The following is a 14,857-nucleotide window of genomic DNA, read 5'->3' as shown; positions in this document are numbered from 1 at the left end:
TCCACTTTGTCCATGCCCCTCATAATCTTGCAGACTTCTATCAGGTCGCCCCTTAACCTCCGTCGTTCCAGCGAGAACAAACCAAGTTTTTCGGACCTCTCCTCATAACTAATGCCCTCCATACCAGGCAACATCCTGGTAAATCTTTTCTGTACCATCTCCAAAGCCTCCACATCCTTCTGGTAGTGCGGCAACCAGAATTGAACACTATATTCCAAGTGCGGCCTAACTAAGGTTCTATAAAGCTGCAACATGACTTGCCAATTTTTAAACCCAATGCCCCGACCGATGAAGGCAAGCATGCCGTATGCCTTCTTGACTACCTTCTCCACTTGCGTTGCCATAGCATAGTAGCCAAATTGTGCACAGCAAGTTCCCAGACACTAGCCATCATCTTCTTTAGTGATAAAAGCAAAATACTGCGGATGCTGGAATCGGAAACAAAAGCAGAAAATGCTGGAAAATCTCAGCCAGTCTGACAGCATCTGTGGAGAGAGAATAGAGCCAATGCTTTGAGTCAGGATGACTCAAACTCAGTCATCAGACTTTTGAATGGACCTACCTTGCATTAAGTTGATCTTTCTCTACACCCTAGCTATGACATTCTGCATTGTCTCCTTTCCTTCTCTATGAATGGTATGCTTTGTCTGTATAGCGCGCAAGAAACAATACTTTTCACTGTATGTTAATACATGTGACAATAATAAATCAAATCAAATCAAATCAAAACTCTTCATCAGAGCTGAAGACAAGGAAAATAGGTCAAGATTTATATTGTGAGGGTGAGTGGGGGTTCGCGTGGGGTTGTGTAATTGTCCAAGATGTCGTAGACAAAAGAAAAAATGGAATGTAAATCGTGGTACTAATACCACAGTATATACAGTGTAAATCTCATACCATTTTCTTTGTCTTCAACCCTGAAGAAGTCATCCGACTTATGACTGCAACACGACATTCTGCACTCTCTCCTTTCCTTCTCTATGAACAGTATACTTTGTCTTTATAGCATGCAAGAAATAACCCATTTCACTGGATACTAATACATGTGACAATAATAAATCAAATGAAATCGAGATTATTGTCGTCGCACCGGTTCACCAGATTTCCTATCTCTGTGTCAAGATTGTGTTTGATTTGGGAATGTGTTTGGCTATGGGCTGTGTTTGGGTAGTGGTCATGTAAGGGAAGGGGATGTGTTTGATTTGGTGTCTTGTTTGAGTTGAGATTGTGTTTGAATAGAGTCATAGAGATTTACAGCATGGAAACAGGCCATTCAGCTCAACTTGTCCATGCCACCCTTTTTTTTAAACCCATGAGCTAGTCCCAATTGCCCACATTTGGCCCATATCCCTCTATACCCATCGTACCCATGTAATTGTCTAAACGCTTTTTAAAAGACAAAATTGTAACCGCCTCTGGCAGCTTGTTCCAGATACTCACCACCCTGTGTGTGAAAAAATTGCCCCTCTGGACACTTTTGTATCTCTCCCCTCTCACCTTAAACCTATGCCCTCTAGTTTTAGACTCTCCTACCTTTGGGAAAAGATATTCACTATCAAGCTGATCTGTGCCCCTCATTATTTTATAGACCTCTATAAGATCGCCTCTCAGCCTCCTACGCTCCAGAGAAAAAAGTCCCAGTCTATCCAGACACTCCTTATAACTCAATCCATCAATTCCCGGTAGCTTCCTAGTAAATCTTTTCTGCACTCTTTCTAGTCTAAAAATATCCTTCCTATAATAGGGTGACCAGAACTGTACACAGTAGGGGTTGTATTGATGAGGGGTTGTGTTTGGGAAGTGCCTGTGTTTCATTAGGAGTTGGGTTTGGGTATAATGTTGTTCCTCTGTTTAAGAAAGGGAATAGAAATGACCCTGGTAATTATAGACTGGTTAGTCTTACTTCGGTTGGTAAATTGATGGAAAAGGTCCTTAGGGATGGGATTTACGACCATTTAGAAAGATGCGGATTAATCCGGGATAGTCAGCACGGATTCGTGAAGGGCAAGTCGTGCCTCACAAATTTGATTGAATTTTTTGAGGAGGTAACTAAGTGTGTTGATGAAGGTAGGGCAGTTGATGTCATATACATGGATTTTAGTAAGGCGTTTGATAAGGTCCCCCATGGTTGGCTTATGATGAAAGTAAGGAGGTGTGGGATAGAGGGAAAGTCGGCCGACTGGATAGGTAACTGGCTATCTGATCGAAGACAGAGGGTGGTGGTGGATGGAAAATTTTCGGACTGGAGGCAGGTTGCTAGCGGAGTGCCACAGGGATCAGTGCTTCGTCCTCTGCTCTTTGTGATTTTTATTAATGACTTAGAGGAGGGGGCTGAAGGGTGGATCAATAAATTTGCTGATGACACCAAGATTGGTGGAGTAGTGGATGAGGTGGAGGGCTGTTGTAGGTTGCAAAGAGACATAGATAGGATGCAACGCTGGGCTGAAAAATGGCAAATGGAGTTTAACCCTGATAAATGTGAGGTGATTCATTTTGGTAGGACTAATTTAAATGTGGATTACAGGGTCAAAGGTAGGGTTCTGAAGACTGTGGAGGAACAGAGAGATCTTGGAGTCCATATCCACAGATCTCTAAAGGTTGCCACTCAAGTGGATAGAGCTGTGAAGAAGGCCTACAGTGTGTTAGCTTTTATTAACAGGGGGTTGGAGTTTAAGAGCCGTGGGGTTATGCTGCAACTGTACAGGACCTTGGTGAGACCACATTTGGAATATTGTGTGCAGTTCTGGTCACCTCACTATAAGAAGGATGTGGAAGCGCTGGAAAGAGTGCAGAGGAGATTTACCAGGATGCTGCCTGGTTTGGAGGGTAGTCTTATGAGGAAAGGTTGAGGGAGCTAGGGCTGTTCTCTCTGGAGCGGAGGAGGCTGAGGGGAGACTTAATAGAGGTTTATAAAATGATGAAGGGGATAGATAGAGTGAACGTTCAAAGACGATTTCCTCGGGTGGATGGAGCTATTACAAGGGGGCATAACTATAGGGTTCATGGTGGGAGATATAGGAAGGATATCAGAGGTAGGTTCTTTACGCAGAGAGTGGTTGGGGTGTGGAATGGACTGCCTGCAGTGATAGTGGAGTCAGACACTTCAGGAACATTTAAGCGGTTATTGGATAGGCACATGGAGTACACCAGGATGATAGGGAGTGGGATAGCTTAATCTTGGTTTCAGATAAAGCTCGGCACAACATCGTGGGCCGAAGGGCCTGTTCTGTGCTGTACTGTTCTATGTTCTATAACTGGGGTCTGTGTTTGGGAGTTTGGGCAAAGTGTTATGGAGGGACGGAGCCAGGATTTGGTGGGCGGGGCAACCTTCAGTGGGCGGGGCACTGATGGGGGACGGACCGACGGACAGTAGGCGGGGTTTGCTCAGTGGGCGAACGAGCTGTACCAAGTGGGCGGGGCTGTGCTGAAGGGACTTGACGTGCTCAGTGGGCGGGGTTTGCTCAGTGAGCAGGGCGGGCCTCCGTGGGCGGGGTTTGGTCAGTGGGCGGGGCTGTGCTGGGGCGGGGTTTGCTCAGTGGGCGGGGCTTGCTCAGTGGGCGGGCCTCCGTGGGCGGGTATTGGTCAGTGGGCGGGGTTTGGTCAGTGGGCGGGGCTGTGCTGGGGCGGGGCTTGCTCAGTGGGCGGGCCTCCGTGGGCGGGGTTTGGTCAGGCAGGGCGCATGTGCGGCTGCCGGCAGTGCCCCGCCCCCAGCTCGGTGCCGGCGTTCCCGGTGCCCAGTTTCCCGCGGGCGGATCCCGGCCGGAGCAGCGGCGGCCCAGCCACTGACCCCGGGGCCAGGAGCGGGAGTGAGCCCAGTCGGCGGCAGAGGCTTCATCATGAAGGACCGGCTGGGAGACCTGCGGTCGGTGAGTGAGGGGAGCGGTGCGAAGCGGAGCCCCCCGAGCGGGGAGCCGGGCCGGGGATCTCTCACCGGGGGTCCGGGGAGGGGGAGTTGGTGGCCGGCGGCAGAGGGGCACGGGAATCGCCTCCAGCCCGAGGCCCGCTCCCCGCTCCGAGCGCCCGGGAGCCGGGACCGTTATCCAGAGTCCGGGAGGGAGCGGCTCCTGAGGAAACTCCTTTCCCCCCTCCCCCACTCCCCCCTCTCCCACTCCCCCCTCTCTCCTCACCCCCCCCTTGCCCCCGGCCCCCCTCCCCTCCCCCCTTGCCCCCGGCCCCCCTCCCATCCCCCCTTGCCCCCGGCCCCCCTCCCCTCCCCCCTTGCCCCCGGCCCCCCTCCCCTCCCCCCTTGCCCCCGGCCCCCCTCCCCTCCCCCCTTGCCCCCGGCCCCCCTCCCCTCCCCCCTTGCCCCCGGCCCCCCTCCCCTCCCCCCTTGCCCCCGGCCCCCCTCCCCTCCCCCCTTGCCCCCGGCCCCCCTCCCCTCCCCCCTTGCCCCCGGCCCCCCTCCCCTCCCCCCTTGCCCCCGGCCCCCCTCCCCTCCCCCCTTGCCCCCGGCCCCCCTCCCCTCCCCCCTTGCCCCCGGCCCTCCTCCCCTCCCCCCTTGCCCCCGGCCCCCCTCCCCTCCCCCCTTGCCCCCGGCCCCCCTCCCCTCCCCCCTTGCCCCTTGCCCCCGGCCCCCCTCCCCCCTTGCCCCCGGCCCCCCTCCCCTCCCCCCTTGCCCCCGGCCCCCCTCCCCTCCCCCCTTGCCCCCGGCCCCCCTCCCCTCCCCCCTTGCCCCCGGCCCCCCTCCCCTCCCCTCCCCCCTTGCCCCCGGCCCCCCTCCCCTCCCCCTTGCCCCCGGCCCCCCTCCCCTCCCCCCTTGCCCCCGGCCCCCCTCCCCTCCCCCCTTGCCCCCGGCCCCCCTCCCCTCCCCCCTTGCCCCCGGCCCCCCTCCCCTCCCCCCTTGCCCCCGGCCCCCCTCCCCTCCCCCCTTGCCCCCGGCCCCCCTCCCCTCCCCGCTTGCCCCCGGCCCCCCTCCCCTCCCCCTTGCCCCCCGCCCCCTCCCCTCCCCCTTGCCCCCCGCCCCCTCCCCTCCCCCTTGCCCCCCGCCCCCTCACCTCCCCCTTGCCCCCCTTGCCCCCCGCCCCCTCCCCTCCCCCCTTGCCCCCCGCCCCCTCCCCTCCCCCCTTGCCCCCCGCCCCCCTCCCCCTTGCCCCCGCCCCCTCCCCTCCCCCCTTGCCCCCCGCCCCCCTCCCCTCCCCCTTGCCCCCGCCCCCTCCCCTCCCCCTTGCCCCCTGCCCCCCTCCCCTCCCCCGCCCCCCTCCTCTCCCCCCTTGCCCCCCGCCCCCCTCCCCTCCCCCCTTGCCCCCCGCCCCCCTCCCCTCCCCCCTTGCCCCCTCCCCCCTCCCCTCCCCCTTGCCCCCCGCCCCCTCCCCCTCCCCTCCCCCCTTTCCCCCGCCCCCCTCCCCTCCCCCCTTGCCCCCGCCCCCTCCCCTCCCCCCTTGCCCCCCTCCCCTCCCCCCTTGCCCCCCTCCCCTCCCCCCTTGCCCCCCTCCCATCCCCCCTTGCCCCCCTCCCCCTCCCCCCTTGCCCCCCTCCCCCCTTGCCCCCCTCCCCCCTTGCCCCCCTCCCCTCCCCCCTTGCCCCCCGCCCCCTCCCCTCCCCCCTTGCCCCCCGCCCCCTCCCCTCCCCCGTTGCCCCCCGCCCCCTCCCCTCCCCCCTTGCCCCCCTCCCCCCTTGCCCCCCTCCCCCCTTGCCCCCCTCCCCCCTTGCCCCCCTCCCCCCTTGCCCCCCTCCCCCCTTGCCCCCCTCCCCCCTTGCCCCCCTCCCCCCTTGCCCCCCTCCCCCCTTGCCCCCCTCCCCCCTTGCCCCCCTCCCCCCTTGCCCCCCTCCCCCCTTGCCCCCCTCCCCCCTTGCCCCCCTCCCCCCTTGCCCCCCTCCCCCCTTGCCCCCCTCCCCCCTTGCCCCCCTCCCCCCTTGCCCCCCTCCCCCCTTGCCCCCCTCCCCCCTTGCCCCCCTCCCCCCTTGCCCCCCTCCCCCCTTGCCCCCCTCCCCCCTTGCCCCCCTCCCCCCTTGCCCCCCTCCCCCCTTGCCCCCCTCCCCCCTTGCCCCCCTCCCCCCTTGCCCCCCTCCCCCCTTGCCCCCCTCCCCCCTTGCCCCCCTCCCCCCTTGCCCCCCTCCCCCCTTGCCCCCCTCCCCCCTTGCCCCCCTCCCCCCTTGCCCCCCTCCCCCCTTGCCCCCCTCCCCCCTTGCCCCCCTCCCCCCTTGCCCCCCTCCCCCCTTGCCCCCCGCCCCCCTTGCCCCCCGCCCCCCTTGCCCCCCGCCCCCCTTGCCCCCCGCCCCCCTTGCCCCCCGCCCCCCTTGCCCCCCTTGCCCCCCGCCCCCCTCCCCTCCCCCCTTGCCCCCCCTCCCCCCTTGGCCCCCGCCCCCTCCCCTCCCCCCTTGCCCCCTCCCCTCCCCCCTTGCCCCCCGCCCCCCTCCTTGCCCCCCGCCCCCCTTCCCTCCGGCATCCCCCTTGCCCCTGGCGCCTTTTACCCCCCCTTCCCTCCGGCACCCCCCTTCCCCCTGTCCCCTCTTTATTCTCTCCCCTCCCCTCTCCCCCCCCCCCCCCCCACCCACGCCAAACGTGGCCCCCCTCCTCCCCCTGCCCCCCCCCCCACACCTTGCCCCCAGCATCCACCCCATGCCCCCGGCACCCTCCTCTCCTCTCTCTCTCCCCCCCCCCCCCCCCTTGCCCCCGGCACCCTCTTCTCTCTCTCCCCCCTGCCCCCACCCCCCAGTCCCTGGCGCACCGCCCGCCCCCCCCGTCCCGGCCCCCCCCTCCCCCACCCGTCCCTGGCACCCACCTCCCCCTCCCACCCGTCCCTGGCACCCCCCTCCCCCTCCCACCCGTCCCTGGCACCCCCCTCCCACCCGTCCCTGGCACCACCCTCCCACCCATCCCTGGCACCCTCCTCCCCCTCCCCCCCGTCCCTGGCTCCCCCCTCCCCCTCCCCCCCGTCCCTGGCACCCCCCTCCCCCTCCCCCCCGTCCCTGGCACCCCCCTCCCCCTCCCCCCCGTCCCTGGCACCCCCTCCCCCACCCCCCCGCCCCTGGCACCCCCTCCCCCTCCCACCCGTCCCTGGCACCCCCTCCCCCTCCCACCCGTCCCTGGCACCCCCTCCCCCTCCCACCCGTCCCTGGCACCCCCTCCCCCTCCCACCCGTCCCTGGCACCCCCTCCCCCTCCCACCCGTCCCTGGCACCCCCTCCCCCTCCCACCCGTCCCTGGCACCCCCTCCCCCTCCCACCCGTCCCTGGCACCCCCTCCCCCTCCCACCCGTCGCTGGCACCCCCTCCCCCTCCCACCCGTCCCTGGCACCCCCTCCCCCTCCCACCCGTCCCTGGCACCCCCTCCCCCTCCCACCCGTCCCTGGCACCCCCTCCCCCTCACACCCGTCCCTGGCACCCCATCCCCCTCCCACCCGTCCCTGGCACCCCCTCCCCCTCCCACCCGTCCCTGGCACCCCCTCCCCCTCCCACCCGTCCCTGGCACCCCCTCCCCCTCCCACCCGTCCCTGGCACCCCCCTCCCCCTCGCACCCGTCCCTGGCACCCCCCCCCCCTCGCACCCGTCCCTGGCACCCCCCTCCCCCTCGCACCCGTCCCTGCCACCCCCTCCCCCTCGCACCCGTCCCTGGCACCCCCCTCCGCCTCCCACCCGTCCCTGGCACCACCCCCCCTCCCCCCCCCCCCCCCCCCCCCGGCACCCTCCTCCTCCTCCTCCCCCCCAAAACCGTGCCAGGCCCCCTCCCAACAGGGTGTAGTGGCTGGTGTTATTCACAAAGGCCCTGCCCTCTTAACCTTGTCCCTCGCCTGTCATGGTACGGCATGGTGGCAGTGATTAGCACCGCTGCCTCACAGCGCCAGGGACCAGGGTTCGATTGCCGGCCTGGGTCACTGTCTGTGCGGAGTTTGCACATTCTCCCTGTGTCTGCTTGGGTTTACTCCAGGTGCTCCGGTTTCCTCCCACAGTCCATTGTGGATTAGGTTGATTGGCCATACTAAATTGACCCTACTGTCAGAGGGATTAGCTGGGTAAATATGTGGGGTTACGGGAATAGGGCCTGGGTGGGCTTATGGTTGGTACAGACTCGATGGGTCAAATGGCCTCCTTCTGTACTGTAGAGATTCTATGATCTGGGACGATGTCGGCTTTACATTTTACTGGGCACTTTGAGTGATGCGAGTGTGTTGTCTTATATCCCCAATGAATTGTAGGGAAGCAGACCACACAGACTGGCAGACTTTTGGAAATTGAAAGACCAGGCATAGATTTTTTTTAAAAACTTTTCTGTGCAGCACCTCTCATGACCTCGGGTTGTCCCAAGTCAGCCAATTTGCACCCAAGCTCCCACAAATAACAATAACTGGATAAATTGTTTTATGACAATAGTTGAGGGATAAATATTGAGTGAGGCACCAAGGAGAGCTTTCCCCTACTCTTTTTCAAAATAATAGCATGGGAACTTGTCCACCTGAGAGAGCATAAGATGTCTTATCTGAAAGATAGTTCCTCCTACAATGCAGCACTCCCTCAGCGCTGCCCTGGGAGCGTCAGTCTGGATTATCAAATCCCTGGAATAGGACTTGGAGTGAGTTGGAGGTGGTGGCACAGTGGTATGGCCGCTGGACTAGTAATCCAGAGACCCAGGGCAAGATCTGAGCACTGGGGTTCAACTCCCACCATGCAAGATGGTGAAATTTGAATTTAACAAAAATAGCTGGAATTAAAAGTCTAATGATGACCATGAAACCGTTGACGATTGTTGGAACAAACCCATCTGTGGTTGACTCATGAAATGCCCTCTGAAATGGAGGGCAGTGAGAGAAGGGCAATAAATGCTGGCCCAGCCAGCAATGCCTGCATCCTGTAAAATAAATTTAAAACAAATCCTCGCGACAGTGCCTCAGCAGTGTGCTGCTTTTAAAGCACGCTTGTGGTTTTGGAGGTGTGACATTTAATCTGTTTCGCGCCCTCTTGCTTTGGTCACCTTAGATTTATATAGCACATTTTTAAACATCAGCAGCTGGTGTGCAGCATCACTGGGGCAGCTGAAGTCTGAGACTGAGCTGCCCTAGGAACAATGGCTAACCTGTAACCCTGGATATGATCTCACGATCACTTAAAAGATTCTAGTTTTAAAGTTTATTTATTAGTGTCACAAGTAGGCTTACATTAACACTGCAAAGAAGTTACTGTGAAAATCCCCTAGTTGCCACACTCCGACGCCTGTTCGGATAAACTGAGGGAGAATTTAGCGTGGTCAATGCACCCTAACCAGCACGCCTTTGGACTGTGGGAGGAATAGTGGAAGACACAAATAACATGCCAAAAATTGATGAAAAGAAGGTTATGGCAGGTGAAGACCTAGAAACTATCATGAGCACGAAAGAGGTAGTGTTGAGCAAGCTCATGGGGCTAAAGGTAGACAAGTCTCCTGGCCCTGATGGAATGCATCCCAGGGTACTAAAAGAGATGGCGGGGAAATAGCAAATGCACTAGTGGTAATTTACCAAAATTCGCTGGATTCTGGGGCGGTTCCCACAGATTGGAAAACAGCAAATGTGACGCCACTGTTTAAAAAAGGAGGGAGACAAAAGGCGGGTAACTATAGGTCGGTTAGCTTAACTTCTGTAGTAGGGAAAATCCTTGAATCTATCATCAAGGAAGAAATAGCGAGACATCTGGATATAAATTGTCCCATTGGTAAGACGCAGCATGGGTTCATGAAGGGAAGGTCATGTTTGACTAATTTGGTGGAATTCTTTGAGAACATTACATGTGCAGTGGACAATGGGGAACCTGTGGGTGTGGTGTATCTGGATTTCCAGAAGGCATTTGACAAGGTGCCATACCAAAGACTGCTACATAAGATAAAGGTGCACAGTGTTACGGGTAATGTATTAGCATGGATAGAGGATTGATTAACTAACAGAAAGCAAAGACTGGGGGTAAATGGATGTTTTTCTGGTTGGCGATCAGTGACTAGTGGTGTGCCTCAGGGATCAGTGTTGGGACCGCAATTGTTTACAATTCACATAGATGATTTGGAGTTGGGGACCAAGTGTAGTGTGTCAAAATTCGCAGATGACACGAAGATGAGTGGCACAGTAAAGTGTGCAGAGGACGCTGAAAGTCTGCAAAGGGATATAGTCTGAGTGGGCAAGGGTCTGGCAGATGGAGTACAATGTTGGTAAATGTGAGGTCATCCATTGTGGTAGGAATAACAGGAAAGTGGACTATTAGTTAAATGGTAAAAATTTGCAACATGCTGCTGTGCAGAGGGACCTTGGTGTTCTTGTGCAAGAATCAGAGTTCGTTTGCAGGTGCAGCAGGTAATTAAGAAGGCAAATGGTATTTTGTCCTTTATTGCTAGAAGGATGGAGTTTAAAAACAGCAAGGTTATGTTGCAGCTGTATAAGGTGCTGGTGAGGCCACACCTGGAGTATTGTGTACAGTTTTGGTCTCACTTGAGAAAGGATATACTGGCACTGGAGGGGGTGCAGAGAAGATTCACTAGGTTGATTCCGGAGTTGAGAGGGTTGGCTTATGAGGAGAGACTGAGTAAACTGGGGCTATACTCATTGGAGTTCAGAAGAATGAGGGGAGATCTGATAGAAACATATTATGAAGGGAATAGATAAGATAGAAGCAGGGAAGTTGTTTCCACCAGCGCGTGAAACTAGAACTAGGGGGCATGGCCTCAAAATAAGGGGGAGCAGATTTAGGACTGAGTTGAGGAGGAACTTCACCCAAGGGTTGTGAATCTGTGGAATTCCCTGCCCAGTGAAGCAGTTGAGGCTACCTCATTGAATGTTTATAAGGCAAGGATAGATAAATTTTTGAACAGTAAAGGAATTAAGGGTTATGGTGAGCGGGTGGGTAAGTGGAGCTGAGTCGGCGAAAAGATCAGCCATGAGTTTATTGAATGGCGGAACAGGCTTGAGTGGCCGAATGACCTACTCTTGCCCCTAGTCCTTGCGTTATGTTTAAACCGGAGCACCCGGAGGAGACCCACGCAGATGCGGAGGGGACTGTGCAGACTCCGCACAGGCAGTGACCCAGGCTGAGAATGGAACCCAGGTCCCTAGCGCCCCAATTACGTCGGGGACCTGGGGTGGAGGGTGATGCATGCAGCAGTGCCGCACAACCGTAGGATTCACTGGTTCACGGGCTCCGAAGACTGCCCTTTCTGCGGCCTTGTGGAGTCCGTGGACCATGTCTATGTTGAGTGTCTTAGGCTGCACTCCCTTTATGTTTTCCTAAAGAACCTTTTATTGATGTTTTGTTTGCACTTCAGTCCCACGCTCCTGATCTACGGACACCCGGTGCGGAGAGGGGAAGGTCGGGATGGCGACCTCCTCGTGAACCTGCTCCTGGGCCTGGCGAAACGCGCCATTTACCGGTCCAGGCAGCGGGCGATCAAGGGGGCCGTCCATCCTGACTGTCTTCCCCTCTACCGCGGCTACATTCGCGGCCGGGTGTCCCTGGAGAGGGAGCATGCGGTGTCCACGGGCGCGGTTGACGCCTTCCACGCCCGCTGGGCACCGCAGGGGTTGGGGTGCGTTATCGACCCTAATAATCACATTTTAATTTGATGTTTTTAAGTTTCCTTTGTACTTTGATTTCTGTTCGGGCTGGTCCCCCTCCTTTTTGGGGAGCTGCCCCTTTTACTTTGTCCTGACTTAGTCTGAGTTTGTCTATTTGGTTTGACCTAAAAAGAGGGCAGCAGTGCTAATGACTGTGCCATCCCACTGTCCTGTATGATTTCATGTCTTATTGAAGTAGAGCTGCCATTTCCTCAATACTTCCCCCTCCTTTTGGGGAGCTGCCCCTTTTACTTTGTCCTGACTTAATCTGAGTTTGTTTATTTGGTTTGACCTAAAAAGAGGGCAATACTCTGGGAGTTGTGGGAAATTTTAAGGAACTAGGGGATTGGGGAGAAATCGTTCTACAACTACAGCTTGCATTTATATAGCACCTTTAGCATAATGAAACATCTTGGGGTGCTTCACGGGAAGGTTAGGAGACAAAATCTAACACCAGAATTAAAAGCTTGGTCAAAGTGAAGGGCTTTATGGAACAGGTTCAAACGGGAAAGAGGCAGAGGGGTTGAGGGAAGGAATTCTAGAACTTGGATCTGGCTAGCTAAAGGCAGGGCCACCTACGGTGGACCAGTTGGGGAGTGAGTCCCGAGCGAGGAAGAATGCAGAATGCTCGGAGGGTTGATGGAGGTTGCAGAGATCGAGGGGCCGAGGAGGCTTTTAAACACACAGTAGCGAGGTTCAGAATTGAGGCGTGGCTGGACCGAGAGCCTGACAAGGCCAGAGAGCACGGGGGTGATGGGTAAACGGGATATGATGGAGCAGCAACATTTATTAATAAGTGCTTTTATCAACAGCAGTATTTATACTTGGGAATCTTTTAATGAGATCTGGAATGTGTTGTTACAGACGGTTGGTGTTAATTTTATTTTTGCTGAAAATATCTTTGTGAAGTCTCACTCTGAGCTGCAGCTGGCTGTCGATTCAGCCACTGACGGGGTGAGTGATTACCGAGATTGTACAATCGCAACAGCCAGAAATCAGAACCTATGCCAGTCCTTGAACAGATAATTTATGTAGTTAGACTTGAAGGAACTTGCACTTAGCAGCACATCTCAGAATGTCTCCAAACACGTTACAGTCCCTGAAGGTATTTTTGAAGTGTTGTCACTGTTATAATATCGGAAACACAGCAGCCAGTTTGTACGCAGGAAGCTCCCACAGACAGCAGGGAGATAATGCCCAGATCATCTGTTTTCACGATGATGGGTAAGGGATAAATATTGACCAGGACACTGGGGAGAGCTCCCATGCCATGCTTTGGAATAGTGATGTGGCATCTTTTAGTTCCACCTGAGGGGCAATTTGGCATCTCTTTCACCTGAAAGATGACAGTGCAGCACTCCCTCAGTGTTGCACTGGGAGTGTTGGCCAGGATTATGTGGTTAATTTGCAGGCGTGGGACTGAACCTATAACCTGGTGACTCGGGGCAGTAACTCCCCAGAGTCAAGCTTATCCTGTCTGTGAATGCCTTCCTTCAGGGATCACGAGTAAGTTTCCTTATTTCTTCCTTCAGCGCAGGCCAGATATGTTTCATATAAGCCTCGAGTAAGATTGGTAGCTCAATGATCTGCCCGGCTTGGTTACATACTGCATGCAGCTGCCTTGTTGCTGTGTTCCTCCAGTTCTGGCTTTTTGTATATTCCTGATTATAATCCCTCAAGCATTGGGGGGTCTATGCCTCCATCTGTCTAAATCTAGACTCTGGAATTCCCTCCCTAAACCCCTCCACCCCTCTACATTTAAGACAATTCTTAAAACCTACCCGTTTGACCAAGCTTTAGCTCACGGTGCCCCAAGATCTCCTTATGTGGCTGTGTCAAATATTGAAATATTTCGTTTGACACTGTTCAAATGTGCCTCATGTTTGTCCTTTCCGCCTCCCTGCCCCATCTGTGAATCAGCTGAAACTGGGAACTCACCATGAAGTGTCCCATTGCTAATGTGCTGCTCCCCCACCCTTTTCCTCGCTTTGAGGACAGTGCAGAATGTTTAGTTCTGTCGAGAGTCGGCAAGGCTGTAAAATCCTTGTGGCACCATTCTGTGCTTTGTCCTTTTTATGTAAAAACACTCTGTAGCAAGTCCTAAACAAAACTGCAACTCTTCAATGCACCTTGGCTCTTTCTAGTCAAAATATAGGAATTGGCAGACATGTGCGCTATTCTAAATGGTGAGCTGTATGAAATCGGGTGCAGCTCCTGAATTCTGCTGAACTGGGTCTACAAGCTGTACTCGGTGCTGGGTTTAATCTGACCTGTAAGTCGATTCTTCACTGCAACTGCAAAGCAACTTGAAAGAACATCGAGAAAAACACTTGGGGTGGAGAAAGTTGGTGATAAGATCTGGTGGGCTTCAAAGTAGTGAGGAAGCAGCATAGCTGTAACGCATTCAAACCACTAAAGCTGTTTGTCTGCACCTTGCCTGAGTTTGTTTTTACTCGGTAAGAGAATCTTTTCACTTTATTCTTCCACTGATCTCAATATTGCAAGAGCCAGTGCGTTGAAGCTGAGGAATCCGCCCTCCTGCATTTGTGCTGTCACTGGGACAAGAGCCGATGGAGTCTGCCTTTAATTGGCATCCAAGCCACAGACATAAAAAGAAGTTTCACTGAAACACTGAATTTCCTTCAGTTAAACATGCCGGTGATTCGATGGGATTATTGTCTGCGTGTACCTGTAGTTTGCCCCTCAGGCTGATGCCAGCTTTGCGTTGTACGCTTCACATTTAGCAAGTTCTTTTCAGCGTGAATTTGTGTTAAATCTTGTCCAAATTGAGTCTTTCCCAGGTTCTCTGAACTTTACAACGCACTCTGATCACCCACGGTTACTCTTTCGTGACTGATGTATAAATGTGGTCCTTTTTCCGAAACCTACTGTTCATATCAAATGGAGAAAATTAAGTGGGGGGGGGGGGGGGGGGGGGGGTTGAAACTGCAATCCAAAGGACGTGGCTAAATTGGAGAATATCAGTATTTAAGAATATTTTTTATTTTATCTACTACATCACTAAAATACAAGACACAAAATTATTTTTAGAAAGGCACAGATAAGCAAGATGTGAATCAGTAGTTAGCACCACATTGTGGGAACTGGGTGGGGGAGAGAAAGGAAAAATAGACTAAATCTCTGAAATATTTCTAGAGATGCACATGTTTTCCAGATTGATGCGCGATTGATTCACACAAATAGGAGCACACTACTCAACAATATTATCCCAGACTAAAGACTACTATGAAGTAGCAGTGACCTTTATACTCCTGTAAGAAGGCGGAGTCCTGGGCGGAGCCGAACGGAGTGTACCACATAAACAGTAATAACAGGTGGAACACCCAACAA

General features: G+C 55.7%; 1 protein-coding gene across 1 annotated transcript in view; it reads left to right on the top strand.

Annotated features, from left to right (window-relative positions):
• The first annotated feature begins 3,663 nt into the window (after positions 1-3,663).
• The window catches only part of LOC144502827 (syntaxin-2-like), a 70,658-nt gene continuing 59,464 nt past the window's right edge, over positions 3,664-14,857 (top strand). Inside the window, exon 1 of the mRNA XM_078227135.1 lies at positions 3,664-3,866. Within this exon, the coding sequence (XP_078083261.1) occupies positions 3,837-3,866 (30 nt within the window). The 5' untranslated portion in view covers positions 3,664-3,836. The remainder of the gene's footprint in view (positions 3,867-14,857) is intronic.

This window comes from Mustelus asterias, chromosome 13 (assembly GCF_964213995.1).
Source record: "Mustelus asterias chromosome 13, sMusAst1.hap1.1, whole genome shotgun sequence".
NCBI lineage: Eukaryota > Metazoa > Chordata > Chondrichthyes > Carcharhiniformes > Triakidae > Mustelus > Mustelus asterias.
The sequence above is the reverse complement of the archived record's forward strand: the minus strand, read 5'-3'. Positions and strand labels throughout refer to the sequence as shown.